Below are 17,564 nucleotides of genomic sequence, written 5' to 3'. Positions count from 1 at the left end.
TTCCGGTGGGCCTGCCTCTGGGATAAGACATGTCAAACTAGGCAGCTGGGATCATCAAAAAGTTTCTCTGGAAACTGGAGTGCAAGCAATGCAAGCTTTCTGGCTTAACCTGTAAATATAAGTCATATCGAGAAAAGAGTGGAAGGGTGTAGGGCCCGGAGAGGGAGGACGTGTAGTGATGAGCAGCGGCTGGAGAGACCACAAGGCAGACAAGGCTCCTGAATCCTCCCCTGCCTCTTGGACACCGGGTAAGGCCTTACGAAGCCATAACAAACTTCAGTTTCTATCTGGCTACGCGACCCTGGCCCATTGCTGTTCCCACTTGCAGCTGCCCAGAACCTGTCCAGCCCTCGGCTTTCCCATCAGCACCCGTAGCTGCTGTTGTCCTAGGCCTCTTCCTCTGCACCTGCACATCCGGAGGGTTTGTGGGAAGCTTAGGGGAGAAAGCAGAGGGCGGTGCCCTAACTCAACTTCCCACCCAGCCAAACCCCTTCCTCTCCTACTTCCCTGCAGCTGTCACAGCATCCACCTCCCCTGTGGCTCCCGAGTACCCTCCCAATGCTGAAGGGCCCATTGCTTCGCCTGGTCTGTGTGCTGGAACCTGGGAGCCGAACCTGAGTCTGTCCAGTACGAGGGCTGAGAGTCAGAGGGAAGACAGGCAGGGCCGGTAGAGAATCCAGGTCCCTAAGCTCGAGTGGCAGCCTGGGAGAAAAAGGCAAGTGTGATGCTCATTTGTCACCGAGAGCTGGTGAGCATGGCCTCGTGGGAAAGAGAGCGTCTGCCTCTTCAGAAACTTGGGGCCTGGCCTCTGTTTCCTTTGTTCTTCGGCTGCAGGTGGTGGCTGTGGCAGAGTCAAGGCCAGAGCTCCCCAGGCCGCCAGCATAGAGACGAGATCGCATGGGCCACTTCTGCAAGACATGGGGATGGGAACTGAGTAATAATATTGCAGCCCCTGTCGTCCTTGGCACCCCAGACTTGGCCTTCCCTAGGCCCCCTCGCTGAGGCCCTCCCCCACCATGACTGCTCTGATGATGGTGGTCTAGGGTTCACCACCACTTACGGCCCCGTGCCTTCTCCTGACCACCTGAGCCTGGCCCAGAGGCTCATGAGAAGCTGTGTGAGGAGAGCAAGGACCCTGAAAGGAGCCCCCCCCACCCCCAACAGTGGGGAGGGAAATGGATGGCAGAGCTGGCAGCGGCCAGGGGCTGGACGGCAGGGAGGGCAGCAGGGCTGGAGCAAGGAAGGGCCCCTCTTGATACTGAACAGTCCTGAGCTCTTCTCTAGCCCAGCCCCCAACTCAAGTACCCCCACTCCTGCCACCCCACGTCTCAGCGCTGCCCTGTCCGTCTAAGCTGGGGAACTCCTTGCACATCCTTCCAGCAGGAGCGTGGACAGCCCCAGAAACACCAGTTGACCGCTCTGAGGGCTGCCCTCCTCTTGGCAGCCCCTTTGTGGGGTGGGGGTGCCTAAGGTGCACTGCTCCCCGCTGACTGACCTGTCTCAGCACACTGCCCGAGTTCTAGACAGACCCGGCTCTCATCTCTTCACTTGTCCCGTACTTGCCCATCATCGCCTACATGCAAGGGCCTGACTTGGGTCCTCACTTCACAGCTAAGGAAACGACTCTGCCGACTCTGCCGCTGTCAGCATTTCAGAGTTGCCCCCATTTAGTCTCACATTCTTGCAGTTTAGCTATATTTGCATGAAAGAAGAGAAATCTCAAGTTTCAAGACATTTCAGAACTGTGATGTTTAGGGGAGAGAGATGGCGAAGGGCTCCTTCATAGAAACAAGGCTGACCCCATTCCAGTGCTGTCTAGCCTCAGAGGGCAGAGAGGACCTGTCCTTTATAACAGGAAGCTCTGCAACCAGCAGCTTACAGCACCTTTGGCCTGCTTGGTGGCCTCGAGCCTGGGCTATGAGGTCAGACACCCTCCGGTTCAAACTGCTCTGAGCCACTTAATCTCCCCGAGATTCGATTTCCTCATCTGTAAAGTAATCCTCATTGGGTTCCCGTGTGGACGAGAAGATGGAAAGGACTGGAGTGCTAAGCCCAGCTCCCCGCATAACTTTAGCACCCAAATATTATCGCTGTTACTGCAATGGTGAATATTGTTAATTACACTTTTCATTTCTGATCCCGGTTCATACCCTTGAGGGGAAGTAAGGCTCATGTTATCTTCCCCTTCACATATGACAAAGCTGAGGCTCAGGAAAAGTAGGTGCTGGTCTAGGAGGTGGCACACGCAGGAAGCACGGCCCAACACACACTCAACACCACCACCACCGCCCACCCCCCCGCCACTGCCGGTCCCTCCCCCACCCCAGCTTGATGGCTTCTCCAGTGAGGCTTTCTAAGACCTTGTTCTCCCAGAGGGACATCTCTCCTGTGGCAGAAGTCCAGAGGACACCGAGGCATTATACGATGATGGGGTGATGTACCCTGGAATCTGGGACTCTCCCTGGGCGGTTTCCTTTCCCACGCCCTAGCCGTGGAAACTGGTCCTTTTTCTCCTCTGCCATGAGGCACCCCAGAGTCTTGGGGCCTCTGTGAAGTTCCCTCCTCTTGGAGGAACTGCATTTTCATGAAGTCATTTCCAATCACCACCCCCACTGCACCCAGGGTCAGGCAATTCCCAAGAGCCAGACTTGGCTCCTCTCCCTCTGAGAGAGCAGGAAGCAGCTGGTCCCCAGTCCCCATGTCAGCTCTGCTTGGGGCAGGGGTCCTAAGTCCAGTCCATTCCAAATCCCAATCCTGAAGGCCCGGGGCTCGTGGCCTACCTTGAGAGGGTGTAGATAGCGGAGTCCACGCAGGAAGGGTGGCCAGGCGGGGCCAGGCAACTCGTGGCCCAGCATGCGGGTGAGGTGGGCTATGTAGCTGGTGGCCAGCACCAGCACATCCAGCTTGGAGAGCTTGGTGTTGGGTGGCACAGCGGGCAGAGCAGCCTGCAGGGCCAGGAAGGCCTGGCGCAGTGTCCTCACCCGGCTCCGCTCCCGTGCAGCATTCTTGGGACTGGCCTCACTCTGCACAGAGGACCCCAGATGAGTGGGTCTGAGTGGACCCCCCCACCTGCCCCTGTTTTAAGAGCATTCTAGTGTGACGTCTCCTTCCAGAACAGTAGAGCTGAGGGCCTCATGCCCTCTTTGTCTGCTCTCAGTCTTCCCCCACCTTACGGCTGAGGAAATGGAAAGAAGGTGTCACCTCGGGTCAGAGAGCAGCAGGGTGGCAAGGCTAGGCTCAGAAGCCTAGCGTCCTTTCCTCCTTTTTTTTTTTTTTTTTTTAGGATTTTATTTAGTCCTTTCCTCTTTCTGATACTACTCTATCCCTGCTCCACCCACACCCTCATTGGAATCCTGCTTATAAGGTTCCCCGGGCACTGCAGGAAGCACAGAGTCACCCCCGCCCTGTAGGGCTGACCCTTGCCCAGCCAGGTCCTGAGATCAAGACGAAGCTGCAGTGAGGAAGAAAGGACCCCCAGCCGGGGGCCACAGCGACCCACAGCTGCCATTCTGGCCCCAACACTCGCTCCTTTTCTGGAGCTGTGGGGAATTCACCCCACTCCTCTAGGCCTCAGTTTCCCCCAGAGCCGTGAGAGGGGCCAGCTCTCTGAGCTGCGCTCTGGTTGAGACCAGCGTGGAGCCTTGGAGTCGAAACGCTGGTGTCCCCCTCTTGGGCAGGGGTGGTAACGCCCAGTGAGGCTTTGTGGTCAGAGGTGACACCTCAACCCCTCCACCCCGGCCTCCCCCCGTGCTCCCCACAGGTCCAGCGTTTCCTTACCCGGCCACGAGCCAGGCTCCGGGCCCTGACCCCTCGTGGGCATGGGCTGGGGGCAGCTCTGCTCCACCTTCGGTCGCTCCAGCCGGGCTCGTCCCACGGGTCCTGCCTCGTCCTGCTCAGGCGGCTCCTCTTCCTGCCCGAGCCAGCTGCCAGCCACAACCTGGCTTTAGCCGGCTTCTGCCCCACTCCCGGCGCGGCGGGTGCCCTTCTGGCCTCCCTCTGGGACATGCCACACGCCTGGGGGGACAGCTGCGGCCTCTAGACGGGAACGCGGTGCCTGTGGGAGCCCGCGGGCTCAGGCTTGCGGGGCAGGCTGGCCGCCCGGCCTGGAGTGTCTATCTGAGGGAGCTGGCGCCCAGTCAGGCCTGCTTGGCTCCTTGTTCTGGGAAAACCGCCCACCCAGCACAGCCCCCGCAGCAGCCTCCTGCCCGCCTCCCAGCCGGCTCAGGGGTGGGGGTACTGATGCCGGGAGTGGCCGAGCCCGGGGATGGGGAGGGAGGCCCCTGCTGGAGCAGGCATGAGGGCAATGGGAAGGGAGCTCCCCTCCCGGAGCCTTGCCTGCCTCTGACAGCAGTCTTGGGATGCTCATGCCACTCTAGCTTTGAGGCTCAAGTCCCCCAGAAGGGCCCTGAGCCCCCTCCCCTGCCAGAAGCCCACCTGTGTACATCCCTGAAAGGACCTTTCCTTCCCTTGCCAATGAACTCGACCTTCCAGCCACAGGGCACTATTCCCCATTCCCCCCAGCAGGCCTCCTATCTCCAACCTAGTGCTTCTCCATCCCCTGGAATATCTTCCTCTGGGTGGAAAGGCTGCCTTCATCTGTTGGGTTATGCCCTTCGTTTGTGAGGACTTCCTCCTCACAGAGCCTAGAGCCCATGTCTCTCTGTTGGACGGGCACCCTAATTTATGCACGACCACACCCTGGCGAGTTCCCTCACAGTCCAGTGCTCCTACATCACTATGTGCCAGGCATGGTGAGAAGCACTTGTACGTATTCTCTTACTTATTTCTCCGAACAGCTTAAAAATATTTTTTTAATTGTTTTTATGAACATATAACGTATTATTAGCCCCAGAGGTACAGGTCTTTGAATCGCCAGGTTTACGCACTTCACAACACTCACCATAACACATACCCTCCCCAATGTCCATAACCCAGCCACCTTCTCCCTACCCCCCTCCTCCCTCTCAGAACAACCTTATAAGAAAAGAAACTCTTGTATCTTCATGTTTCAGATGGGAAAACAGGGATCGGGAGGTGACGCAGCTGGTAAGTGATGGGGATGGGATGAGAGCCCAGGCGGTCAGTTAGCCTCGGAAGGTTGGTCCTCAGCCTACACTGTTCTGTCTTGGGTGGGTCCACTCACATGTCTGTCCCTAAGCTAGATGCGAGGTCTTCGAAGGTAAGTAGAGTCACACCATCTGCCCTATATAGCGCATTGGGAGGAGTCAGGCTGAAGGGATAGCAAATCTGCCACAGTAGTCCCTGCCTGTCCTGAGTCCCAATCTCTGCTTGCAGCACAGTCCGTCTGAGATGTCCCTTGTCTGCCCATCTTGAACTCCAGGGGGGACAAAATATGCAAAGAAAAAGGAGAGAAAGAACAAAGGAGTAAAGGCAGATGCACACAGAGAGAGAACCACAGCCAACCAGAGGGAAAGGAAACAGGAAGACAAGGAAAATCCCCCTGAATATTTGTCAGTAAGGAAGTGATCATGTACATTTTGGTGTTTCCATACTATGGAACGATGCACAGTAATAAAAACAAGACAGACCTCTGTAGAGTGACATGAACATAACTCTCCAAGAAATCATGGTTAAGGGTGAAAAACCTAGCTGTAGATCAGTTGCATGATAAAATCCCAGCCGGGATCAAAAACACCAAAAACCAGAAGCTGTAAGCATGAAGGGTTATGTGTTTATATGAATGTATAGAAACTAGGCCGAAAAGATGCACACCACATTTTTGTTTGTTTGTTTGGTTTGGTTTTGCTCTAGATGCAGAGGATTAAACATACTCTGGATCTGTGGCACACCACAGCCTTCCGCACCCCAGGGCCTCCTGTTGGCCTCCCTCCCTTCCATCTATCCCCTTTCATCCCGTTCCCATTCTTCTTTCCTGTCACCATTTCAAAGTATTTAATGTATTCTTTTGCTAGTCTGTGTGGTGGTTTTATCTTTTTTTTTAAGATTTTATTTATTTATTAGAGAGAGATCACAAGTAGGCAGAGAGGCAGGCAGAGAGAGAAGAAGGGAAGCAGGCTCCCTCCAGGACCCTGAGATCATGACCTGAGCTGAATGCAGAGGCTTAACCCACTGAGCCACCCAGGTGCCCCTATATACATGCTTCTTATAAATACAGAGACTTAGTTTTTTTCCAGCTGGGAGCCTCATTCCGGGCTTGATCTCAGGACACTGGGACCATGACCTGAGCAGAAGGCACAGGCTTTAACCCACTGAGCCACCCAGGCGCCCCTCTGTGGTGGTTTTAAAATATGTGCACAAATTCTTTGATACTTCTCTTTTCAAAAGGTGGAGCCTAATCGCCCCTCCCCGTGACCGTGGGCCAGACTTAGCAACCTGCTCCTCGCAAACAAAACATGGCAGGGGCGCCTGGGTGGCTTGGTCGGTTAAATGTCTGCCTTCCGCTCAGGTCCTGATCCCGGGGTCTCTGGTTGGGCTCTGCGCTCAGCGGGGAGCCTGCTTCTTCTCCCTCTGCCCCTCCCGCCACTCATGCTCTCCCGCTCTCTCCCTCTCAAATAAATAAAATCTTTGAAAATTCAAAACAAATAAAACGTGGTAGCAGTGTCAGCATGAAGCTTCTGGAACCAGGTTTTCAAGACACTGTAGCTTCCTCCTGGGATCACTCAGTCCCCCGGCTCTAGGGGAAGCCAGCTGCTGTGTGGTGAAGGTACTCCTGTCGCCCTGAGGAGAGGCCCAGGTGGTGAGGAGGGGAACCTGCGGCCGTGTGAGTGCACCAGCTCCGAAAGGACCCCACTCCCTGCCCCGCCCCGTTCAGCCTTCAGATGAGTGCCACCCGGGTCAACACTTTGAGTGGGACCCATGAGTGTCCTTGAGCCAGAGTCACCTAGCTAAGCTGCTCTTACCCATGGAGTTTCAGACCCACAGAAGCCATGGGAGGTAATGAATGTTTACTGTTGTTTAAGTTTCGGGGTAATTGGGTAAGCAGCAGTAGAGAACTCATGCAACATGTGTTATTCAACCCTGTGCTTTGTTGTATGAATAAATGTTAAATTCATTAAAAGGATAACGTGTTTTACATTATGCGTATATAGTACAGTGTCAGCGACGTGGTAGGTATGACGTGATAAGCTTCACTGTTACTGCTTCTGTTTGATCCTGTGGGGTTTTTTTGTTTGTTTCATAATATTCTGAAGAGTTTATGATAAAGTAGTTTCACAGGCCACAAGAAAGTAGAAGGACTCTGTACATCCTTTCAGGAAACAGGCAGGGAGCTGATAAGGGCCCACATGGGTCTAGGGCCTTGGTGGGCACATTCCCCGGTGGTGGTGGGGGGCTTCACTTCAGGGATGAGGGGAGGTGCCTGCATCTCTGGAGGGGGCAATCCCATTGGAGTTGCTCCTCTAAGGGGATCCCCAATGGGAGACCCATGGGAGGCACTGGGACAGGGGGCAAGCCCACCATGCCTGGAGGGGGTGTCCCTTGGCCCATAGGTAGGGGAGGACTCCCGTGGCCAGGGGGATATTCGGTTGGGGCCCCCTGCAGTCTTGGCTGTGGCAGCAGCTGCAGAGGATGCAACGATGCCTCTTCCTTGTGGGGTCATCACCCTCCCCGCTCTCGGCCTGGGCCAGCAAGTCCTGAAGGATCCTGGGGCCACTGGAAGCCCGGCAGGGACTCCTGTGCCCGCAGCTCTGCCAATCCCTGGGCCTCCCGCAGCTCCGCAAGTGGCACTTGGACCCTGCCAGTCAGTATCTTTGGGAGGAGGGCCCTGTACTCTCATTGACACCAGGATTCCCCCTGAGTTAATCGACTGAGTATTGCCAGAGTGCCATCCGTCCAAGAGCCCTGCGTGGGGCGCTGAAGCCCCACATGCCCGACATCACCGGGTATTCAGTTTTACGGTTTTATGGTAGGATAGCTATAAAGAGCTGTTCGAATTTGCCTTTATCTGATAACTGACAAGCTCAGGCATCCTTTGTGTGTGGTGCTTGGTGGGAGAATGCATTTCATTTTTCTCCATATAGGGAGACTGTTTTCCCATCTTCATCTGCTGAACAGTCCATTCTCTCTCCCTGCTCAGTTGCAGCTCCCACGTTATCATATAATAAGTTCCCATCTTTACACATAGATCAGTGTCTGAGTTCTCTATTCTGTCCTGCTGATCTTTTCTTTTCTTTCTTACTTTTTTTTTTTTTTTTTTTTTTTTTAGGTTTTATTTGACACAGAGAGAGAGACTACGAAAAAGGCAACACAAGCAGGGGGAGTGGGAAGAAGCAGGCTTCCCACTGAGCAGGGAGCCCAATGCAGGGCTTGACCCCAAGACCCTGGGATGAGGATCTGAGCCAAAGGCAGATGCTTAACGACTAAGCCACCCAGGCAGCCCATGACCTTCTTGTCTGTGTTTGAGTGAGTAGCACACTGCTTTTATGGCTATGACTTTGTAACATGTCTTATTATTTGGTAAGATAAAACTCCCCCTCTTTACTCCTATTTTTCAAGGTTTAGTTATTTCTGGACACTTACTTTTCCATTTAGATTTTAGAGAAAATTCGCTAGGTTCTTAAAAAATTCAACTGGAATTTTGATTGGGGTTTTATTGAATGCATGGATTCATTTGGGGAGAGTTGTCATCTTTATAGTTTTGAGTCAAACATTTCAGGAACATAAAATGTCTCTCATTTTATTTTAAACATCTTTTATATCCTTTATTAATTGTATAGTTTATCCCACGAATGTCTGTGTATTCTTGCATCTGTGAAACGGTTCACAGTTTTGTTGAACTAAATAATTCATAGTTTTTATAATGCTCTTACTCATTCTGTGTTCTAGTTGATGACGGCTGTTATACAGAAATGCTAGCAAATTTTTAATTTGTCTTGAATCCAGTAACCTTGCTGAACTTCTTTCTTTCTTTTTTTTTTTTTTTAAGGTTTTATTTATTTATTTGACAGACAGGGATCACAAGTAAGCAGAGAAGCAGGCAGAGAGAGAGGAATGGAAGCAGGCTCCCCACTGAGCAGAGAGCCAGATGCGGGCTCCATCCCAGGACCCTGGGATCATGACCCGATCTGAAGACAGAGGCTTTAACCCACTGAGCCACCCAGGCGCCCCGAACTTTCTTATTAGTCTTAAAACTGTTGCTGCCATTGATTTTTCTAAGTAGATAAAAGAAATCACAATTTTATTTCTTCCTTTTCAATTTTTATATTTGTTTCTTTTTCTTTCCTTAGGGTGTTGACTTGTGTTTTTGTAACTCTGTTAATCAGAAGTAGTGAAAACAGGCACCTTTTTCCCTCTAACCCTATGTAGAATGTATCTAGAATTTCACCATTAGGCATAATATTTGTTGTAGGTTTTTGATATATAGCCTTTATCAAGTTAAGGATGTATCCATCTAGTCCTTGTTTGCTAAGAGGTTTTGGTGTTTTTTCAAATTGTAAGTGGGTGTAGAACTTTATCAAATGCTTTTTCTGCATCAACTGAAATACAATCATGATTTTTCTCCCTCAGTGTATTAGTATGTTAAATTATTTTGTTGTATTTTCTGATGATAAGTCTCATTGCTTGTGATTAACATTTAAAATAAACTCTCTGATTCATATAGTTAATATGTTGTTTAGGATTTTATAACCGTCTCAAAAGTGAAATGAGATTCTAATTTTCTTTTCTTTTTAAAAATTTTTGTTTATTTATTTGATACAGAGAAAGAAATCACAAGTAGGCAGAGGGGCAGGCAGAGAGAGAGGGGAAGCAGGCTGCCTGCTGAGCAGAGAGGACCCTGAAATCATGACCTGAGCCAAAGGCGGGGCTTAATCCACTGAGCCACCCAGGTGCCCTCTAATTTTCTTCCCTCTAACTGTCATTATTTGGTTTTGGGATCAAGTTACACTAACCTCATAAAATGACCTGGGGAGCTCTCACTCTTCTACTTTCTGAAAGAACTTTTTACATAAGATAGAAATCAACTCTTCTTTGAAGTCTCCTGAGACTTAATTATAAAGCCACGAGGTCTAGTTTTCCTTTGGTGAAGAGGGGAAGAAATGTTAACTTTCACCTCAATTCCTTTGGCTTCTTATTGATGTATTGGAATGCCTTGTTTCTTCTTATCAATACTTAGTATTTTATATTTTCCACGAATTAAGCAATTTCATTCAGGAATTCCAATACTTTAGAGTACAAAATGCTCTTAGAAATATGTTTCCAGGAGCAACTGGGTGGCTCAGTGAGTTAAGGCCTCTGCCTTCGGCTCAGGTCATGATCCCCGGGTTCTGGGATTGAGCCCCATGTCGGTCTCTCTGCTCAGCGGGGAGCCTGCTTCTTCCTCTCTCTCTGCCTGCCTCTCTACCCAGCTGTGATCTCTGTCTGTCAAATAAATAAAATCTTTTTTTTTTTTAAAGATTTTTTATTTACTTATTTGACAGAGAGATCACAAGCAGGCAGAGAGGCAGGCAGAGAGAGAGGAGGAAGCAGGCTCCCCGCCGAGCAGAGAGCCCGATGCGGGGCTCGATCCCAGGACCCTGAGATCACGACCCGAGCCGAAGGCAGCGGCCCAACCCACTGAGCCACCCAGGAAGATTTTATTTATTTATTTGTCAGAGAGAGAGAGAGGGAGAGAGAGCAAGCACAGGCAGACAGAATGGCAGGCAGAGGCAGAGGGAGAAGCAGGCTCCCCGCCGAGCAAGGAGCCCGATGCGGGACTCGATCCCAGGACACTGGGATCACGACCCGAGCCGAAGGCAGCTGCTTAACCAACTGAGCCACCCAGGCGTCCCAAAATAAAATCTTTTTTTAAAAAAGTACTATGTCTCCAAAGAAATGAGAAAAAGCAAAAGTCCCATCTAGCAGAAATTTTCTTTCAAAAACCTAGGCATTTCTCAGCCTTGAGAAAAACAGTGTAGAACTCTGAGAATGGCCAGGCGGTTTGCCCAGGAGCAACACTTGGCCCACAGAAGGGGTATGGCCTTGGATCTCTGGTAAAAGCCCAAAGTTCCAGTAACTCTAACAGGTCAGCAGTTCTGTGGCTGGACTGGCAAGATGAAGACTGATTTGGGGGCACCTGAGTGGCTCAGTCAGTTAAGTTCTGACTCTTTTTTTTTTTTTTTTAAGATTTTATTTATTTATTTGACAGACAGAGATCACAAGTAGGCAGAGAGGCAGGCAGAGAGAGAGGGGGAAGCTGGCTCCCCTCTGAGCAGAAAGCCCCATGCCGGCTGGATCCCAGGACCCCGGGATCATGACCTAAGCCGAAGGCAGAGGCTTTAACCCACTGAGCCACCCAGGCGTCCCTAGTGTCCAACTCTTGATTTTGGCTCAGGTCATGATTTCAGAGTCATGAGATCAAATACCAAGCTGGGCTTCCTGCTGAGCATGGAACCAGTTAAGATTCTCCTTCTCTCTCTCTCTCTGCCCAATCCCCGCCCCTGCTCACGTGCTCTCTCTCTCTCTCTCAAAAGAAGAAGAAGGAGAAGAAAGAGAAGGAGAAGGAGGAGAAGGAGGGGAAGAAGGGCAAACATGTTTATGGGAAACACAGCCCGTTTGGGGGCAGACATCATTCTAATCTTGAGAGAACTGCCCATCAGGACCTTAGGACAGAAGAATGGCATTTTGAAGGGTAGAGCAGAAATGTGTTTTTCAGACATAACAGGACTGTCTTTTGTCCTCCCATATATGTGTATATAGCTACCCTGATGGTATTAGATGCCAACCTTTCAGTGATGAGCTAAAAGTCAGCTGGGGCTCCCATCCCAAGATCCTCAGACCAGGTTCAAAGAGTCACCCACAGAAAACTCTAGGGAGTTCATTGGTCAGTCCAGAGTTTCTTGCATTCTGACCATCTGTGAGATGAAGGGTGGCCCATGGAATGAACGGTGGGTATTCCTAGGCTTTCAGTTCAATATTCTTTCTCAGAGTTCATTAGGTTGTTGCTAAGGCAGACCTCTCCCAGAAGCTTCCATCTGAAACTTAATCAGGTCAAAGCCAAAGTCGGACTTCAAGGGGAATCCAAGGAAACCCTTGCCAGATGATAAATGGGCATCAACACTTTCCTTCCAGAGGCACTTACCTATCGAGAAAGAGGGCGATCTGACTCCAGCTTTTCTGAACCTTGGCAGGACACAGAGTAGGAAGGAAGAAAGTATTAAAGCCACACTCACAGCCCTGTGGAAAGAGATCTTCTTTTACCAAGTGCCTTTTCAGAGTTAGGTGACTGGGCCACACTCAGGGAGCTCCTCCGCCTGAACGGTCAGTCCTCAGATGAACTGCAAGGTCATGGTCAGATGAATCGGGGACTCTCAGGCTATCACCTCGGTGTTGCATCCACAGCAAGGATGTGGTCTACAAAGAAAAACTTACACAGTGAAAAACAGTGTCCACAAAGCCCCAAGTGGTGAACCAGGAAAGAGTGAGACTGATGTACAAGGTCAGGGGACGCTTCCCAGGCCAGAAGGCGCAGAGGCCATTTCTAGCACTCTGTCATCTTCAAGCTGATCTTCAGGGCAGTGGGGTTCTGCATGGCGAAGCTCATCTCCATGGCTCAGGTCCATGCCATGCCTGGCTATCTCTGTGGCACGGTACTACCTAGACGCAGGTGTGTGGGCGGCTCTGTGACTTAGAACTTTGTCACTGATCTATGCTTCATCTCCAGCGGCCAGGCCATGGATACAGCAGGGTGGGTCCTGGCACACTCGTCTGAGTGGGCTTCATGGAGCACGCGGGCAGCACATGGGTGAAGGTCCAGCTTCTCTATCATGTATTGGTTTTTGAAGTTGGTCTGGGACCTCTAGTTCTCGGGTTGAACACAGGCACAGTCCCGGGAACTAGCCTAACTCATAGAAGCTGGGCCTCATGGGTTCTCCCTTGGCCTCTAGTGCTGATGACGGGTTCTCCCCTTCCTGGGATTTGTTTCAGCACAGTGCCATCAGCCCCCTCTATCGCAGGCTGTGCAGAAGCCCAGGCACAGTCTCGTTTGGGTGGGATTGGCTCTCAGGAAGGTATAGAGAGGAAGTGGCTGTAGAGGAGGATCACCTTCCCCTCAGAACTTGAGCCCCATCTCTCAGGAGCGATTATTTACACTTGGAACAACGACCTCTTGGATACCGATTAGAGTCCCTTTGAAAAAGAAGTGCTTGGCAAGCTCAAGATCCTTCTGCCAGGCAGTGAGGCCAGTGGGAGGGAGCGAGAGCAGCCTTTTTCCTACCCTTCTAGAAGAGTCACTCACACCTCTCCTAGTCCCTCGAGTATTACAGAAGCGCCCTAGAAGTTTCACTACTGCTATGAGATCCCTCTTTTCTTATTTTTAATTCTCCATTATGTCTTTAAATACTTTCTCTTTTTTATCTTTGTTCTGCATTTTATTTGCACCCAATTATTTGTTTTTTTTTAAAGATTTTATTTATTTATTTGACAGACAGAGATCACAAGTAGGCAGAGAAGCAGGCAGAGAGAGAGAGAGAGGAGGAAGCAGGCTCCCTGCTGAGCAGAGAGCCCAATGCGGGGCTCGATCCCAGGACCTTGGGATCATGACCTGAGCCGAAGGCAGAGGCTTTAACCCACTGAGCCACCCAGGCACCCCCCCCCAATTATTTGTTCTTAATAAGTGTTCCCAGAAGTATGCTTAGCTTATCTATCTTTTCAAGGACCAGACTTTTTTTCAATACTTTATATTAAAAAAAAATTATTTGTAAGAAATTGTGACATACGTACCATTTTAACCATTTCAAGTTAAGTGGCATTAAGTACCTTCACACTGTTGTGCATACATGACTGTCATCCATTCACAGAACATTTGTCATCCTGCAAAATTGAAAATTTTTTTAGATTTATTTATTTATTTATGTTAGAGAAAGTGAGAGAGAGAGAGAGAGCATGAGCAAGGGTTGGGGGAGAGGCAGAGAGAGAAGTAGACTCCCCGCTGAGCAGGGAGCCTGACTTGGGGCTCGATCCCAAGACCCTGGGATCATGACCTGAGCCAAAGGCAGATACTTAACTAACTGAGCCATTGAGGTGCCCCAAAATTGAAAATCTTTTCTCATTAAACAATAACTTCCCATTCTCCCTACCCCACCCCCACACCTGGCAACCACCATTGAACTTTCTGTCTCTATGAATTTGACTATTCTAAGCACCTCACATGAGTAGACTCTTACAGTATTTGTCCTTTGGGACTGGTTTATTTCACTTAGTGCAGCCACATGTTGCAGCCTTTGTCAGAATTCCCTTCCTTTTTAAGGCTAAATAATACTCCATTTTAGATATATACACATTTTGTTTGTCCCTTCATTGGTCAATGGACATTTTGGGTTGTTCCTACCTTTTAGCTACTGTGAATAACGCTGCTGTGAACACGGGGATACAAATATCTCTTCAAGACCCTGCTTTCTGTTCTTTTGGGTACCTACCCAGAAGTGGAATTGCTGCGTCTCGTGATAACTCTATTTTTAATTTTTCGAGGTACTGCTGTACTGTTTCCCATAGTGGCTCTACCATTTTACGTTCCCACCAGCAGTGCACAGGGGTTCCAGTTTCTCCACATCCTTGTTATTTTCTAGTCTCTGTTTTGTGGTTGCCATCCTGATGAGTGTGACTCTATAGTATTTTTTTAAGTGTCGATTTCATTTTTTTTTAAACCTCATTTTTATATTCTTCCTTCTCATTTCTTCGCTTCTCCCCCAGTGTTCATTTTTCCAACTTCTTGAGAAGAAAGCTTGGCTGGATTGGTTTAACTTACAGTTCATTGGGTTTTACTAAACGATAAGAGGAACAATGGAACAAGAAGACAATCATCATAAGCGTATTTTTGCATCTAGTAACAGTCTCAAAAATATATCAAGTGACAACACACAGAAATGCAGGAACAGATGAACCAATTAGAGTCGATCTTTACACACCCCTTTTAGTAACTCATAGATCATGTAGAGATACCTAAGCCGAAATACTGAATGATAGTCAATAAACTCAAGATATTGGATATATGCAAAATATAGGACAAATAGGAAAGAGTAAAAATAGGAAGACTGTCAAGGCTAATTTTTTAATTTTACCTGTATACTTCTGTATTTTTTAAAAATATTTATTTATTTATTTATTTGACAGAGAGAGATCACAAGTAGGCAGAGAGGCAGGCAGAGAGGGAGCGGCAGGCTTCCCGCTGAGCAGAGAGCCTGATGCTGGGCTCCATCCCAGGACTCTGAGATCATGACCCGAGCCGAAGGCAGAGGCTTCAACCCACTGAGCCACCCAGGTGCCCCTTGTTTGGATTTTTAAATAAAGATTTTATTTATTTATTTGAGAGGGAGAGAGCACACACGAGAGAGCAAGAGAGAGCATGAGTGAGGAGCAGGGGCAGAGTGAGAGGGACAAGACAACCCCAGCTGAGCAGGGAGACTGAGGTGGAGCTTGATTCCAGGACCCCAGGATCATGACCCAAGCTGAAGGCAGACACTTAACCTACAGCCACCCAAGTGCCTCTGTTTGGATTTGTACAGTGGAATTTATTTGTGTATTATTTGTATACTTCAAAGAACAATAAGAGATAAAAGACAAAAAAGCACTAGAGGTTCAAATGGCTGGCTCACATTTTTCCAACACCATATTTAGTCAAAGACCTGATGAAATTAAAATCCATAGGGAGGGGCACCTGGCTGGCACAGTCAGAAGAGCATGCAGCTCTTAATCTTGGGGATGTGAGTTCGAGCCCCATGTGGGGTATAGAGATTACGTAAATAAATAAATTTTTATTTTTTTATTTTTTAAGATTTTATTTATTTATTAGAGAAAGAGAGCAGAGGAAAGGTAGAAGGAGAGGGAGAGAGAGAGAGAGAGAGAGAGAGAGAATCTCCAACAGACTCCATGCCGAGTGTGGAACTGGGTCCCACGACCCTGAGATGAGAGCCAGAGCCAATATTAGTAGTCTGACGCTCAACTGACTGAGCCCTCCAGGTGCCCCGATTAAATAAACTTAAAAAAAAATATACAAAGGGATTATTACAATTCCCAAAGTATAAAACTCATTTACAAAATAGGAAATAAAAGTGATGTGGGAAAATACATGTGGTAAGTACTTAAGGACTCTATTTAGGTCCCTACAAGCACTTGGGGATAAGCACCCTGCATTGTGGAACTGCAAAGGCAACCACAGTGAGTCTGAGCACAGGCATGTAGATTTCAGTTCCTATCTAGCAAGTGTCTTTAGTAGCTGGTTTGCAAGAATGTGTCGGTCCATTTTGGAAGAGTAAGAAAAGAAGGGTCATAGAAGCAAATCCAGTCATACTCACCCCTGCACTGTATAGAAAAGATAGAAAAGCTAACTCTCTTAGCTTGGTTCCATTAGGGAATTAATTCATTAATTTACTCAACTTCCCTTCTTCTGAGACCAAGCATCAAACAGCGTCCTGACTCCCAGGCAGGTCTAGCTCCATGATTTGGGAATACTGATGATATTGAAAGCGTAAGTCAGTCCCTGCGACTCTGGTTTCTCAATGTAAATCAATGATAGGGATTCTGATCACCTTTTGTCTTCCCGAATACCTAGACTATACAGAAAGAATATGTGAATTATTTCCCGTTTGGGTGAGCTACCTTTTTAAATTGGCATCCTGGCACTTAGTTTAGGCTGTTGTGTTTTAGTTGGCATGGTCAGGAGTACACTCCTCACCCTGAAAAGTAAAAGTCCAGATATAATTGTTTTCCCCAGTGACATAGCTTACATGCTACTTCCAAATGGCCCTTAATTTACTTGAACCAAGTACTTTACACTTTACTTTCCTTGGACCAACTCCGGCCCTTGTGATCATCAGTTTCCTTTCTAAGAGCTCACATACATTCTGTTTAATAATCCAGTTGAAAATTTTCCTAGCAAGCAACTAGAAACTGATTGGAGATCCTAGTGTTAGGGTACGGAGTCGACCACCCCTCAGTTAGACAGAGAACACTCTCGATAATGCAAGTCACACAGCGAGGTTTATCTCCAGCTCGCTGGGGTCCAAGTATCCGCCCAGTGCAGCGGGTTTCAACAAGGACCCTGAGCACTCAAAGCCAAGGGTTTATATAGCATCTTCAAGGCACTTCTTCATGGCTACAGACATATCTTGCGCCCCACTCTGACAGTTTAACTTGGTTTAACCTTTTGCCACCCCGGTGTCACCCTGGCGCCATCCTGGCGGTTAAGTGAGATTTGGTTTAGAAGAAATTTAACTTTATTTACATTTCCTTCTGCCTCAGCCTCCCTCAGTTTTATGGTGGGGAGGGCGACCTTAGTAGGCCTTGAGGAACTGAGCCCTTTGTCTCTGGAAATTGGGCCATTGAAGAGATAGCCCTTTTTGCTGTAAATCACCAGGACATTTGCAAACCAAGGGAGACTCCTGTCTTGCAGGATTGTGATCTCTGCAAGTTAACTATTTGCTTTTCTTTAACATTTGGTCCCTGTGGCACCATCACCTAACCGCCCTGGTGGTATATGATTAAGTTGCTTCCTAGGTTTTAGCTACTTTCTCTTATCTCAAGTTATGTGCGCCTGTGGGCTGGTTAGGGAAGCTCAGTAAAATGGCTTCTTGGCCTTCAGGATGGCCATTCTTTTTTTTTTTTTTTTTTTT

At 48.8% G+C, this 17,564-nt stretch overlaps 1 protein-coding gene across 1 annotated transcript; it reads right to left on the bottom strand.

The window, feature by feature from the left end:
• Positions 1–728: 728 nt before the first annotated feature.
• Positions 729–4,005, bottom strand: LOC111158344 (transcription factor 23). Its single transcript, XM_022520319.1, has 3 exons — positions 3,778–4,005; positions 2,781–3,023; positions 729–908 (listed from the first exon to the last, which is right to left on the bottom strand). Exons 1-3 carry the CDS (start codon positions 4,003–4,005, stop codon positions 729–731), a joined length of 651 nt encoding a protein of 216 aa, XP_022376027.1.
• Between the last annotated feature and the right edge of the window lie 13,559 nt (positions 4,006–17,564).

The sequence above is a fragment of the Enhydra lutris genome, unplaced genomic scaffold, assembly GCF_002288905.1.
Source record: "Enhydra lutris kenyoni isolate GAN:26980312 unplaced genomic scaffold, ASM228890v2 scaffoldscaffold59, whole genome shotgun sequence".
Classification (NCBI taxonomy): Eukaryota; Metazoa; Chordata; class Mammalia; order Carnivora; family Mustelidae; genus Enhydra; species Enhydra lutris.
The sequence above is the reverse complement of the archived record's forward strand: the minus strand, read 5'-3'. Positions and strand labels throughout refer to the sequence as shown.

Bases quoted from the DNA above. Each gene is read 5' to 3' on its own strand.
- LOC111158344 (XM_022520319.1), bottom strand. From the start codon at position 4,005: ATGTCCCAGAGGGAGGCCAGAAGGGCACCCGCCGCGCCGGGAGTGGGG. The intron at 3,024-3,777 runs GTAAGGAAACGC...TCCTCTGTGCAG, and splicing joins GGAGCCTGGCTCGTGGCCGG to AGTGAGGCCAGTCCCAAGAA. The intron at 909-2,780 runs GTAGGCCACGAG...CATGTCTTGCAG, and splicing joins GCTATCTACACCCTCTCAAG to AAGTGGCCCATGCGATCTCG.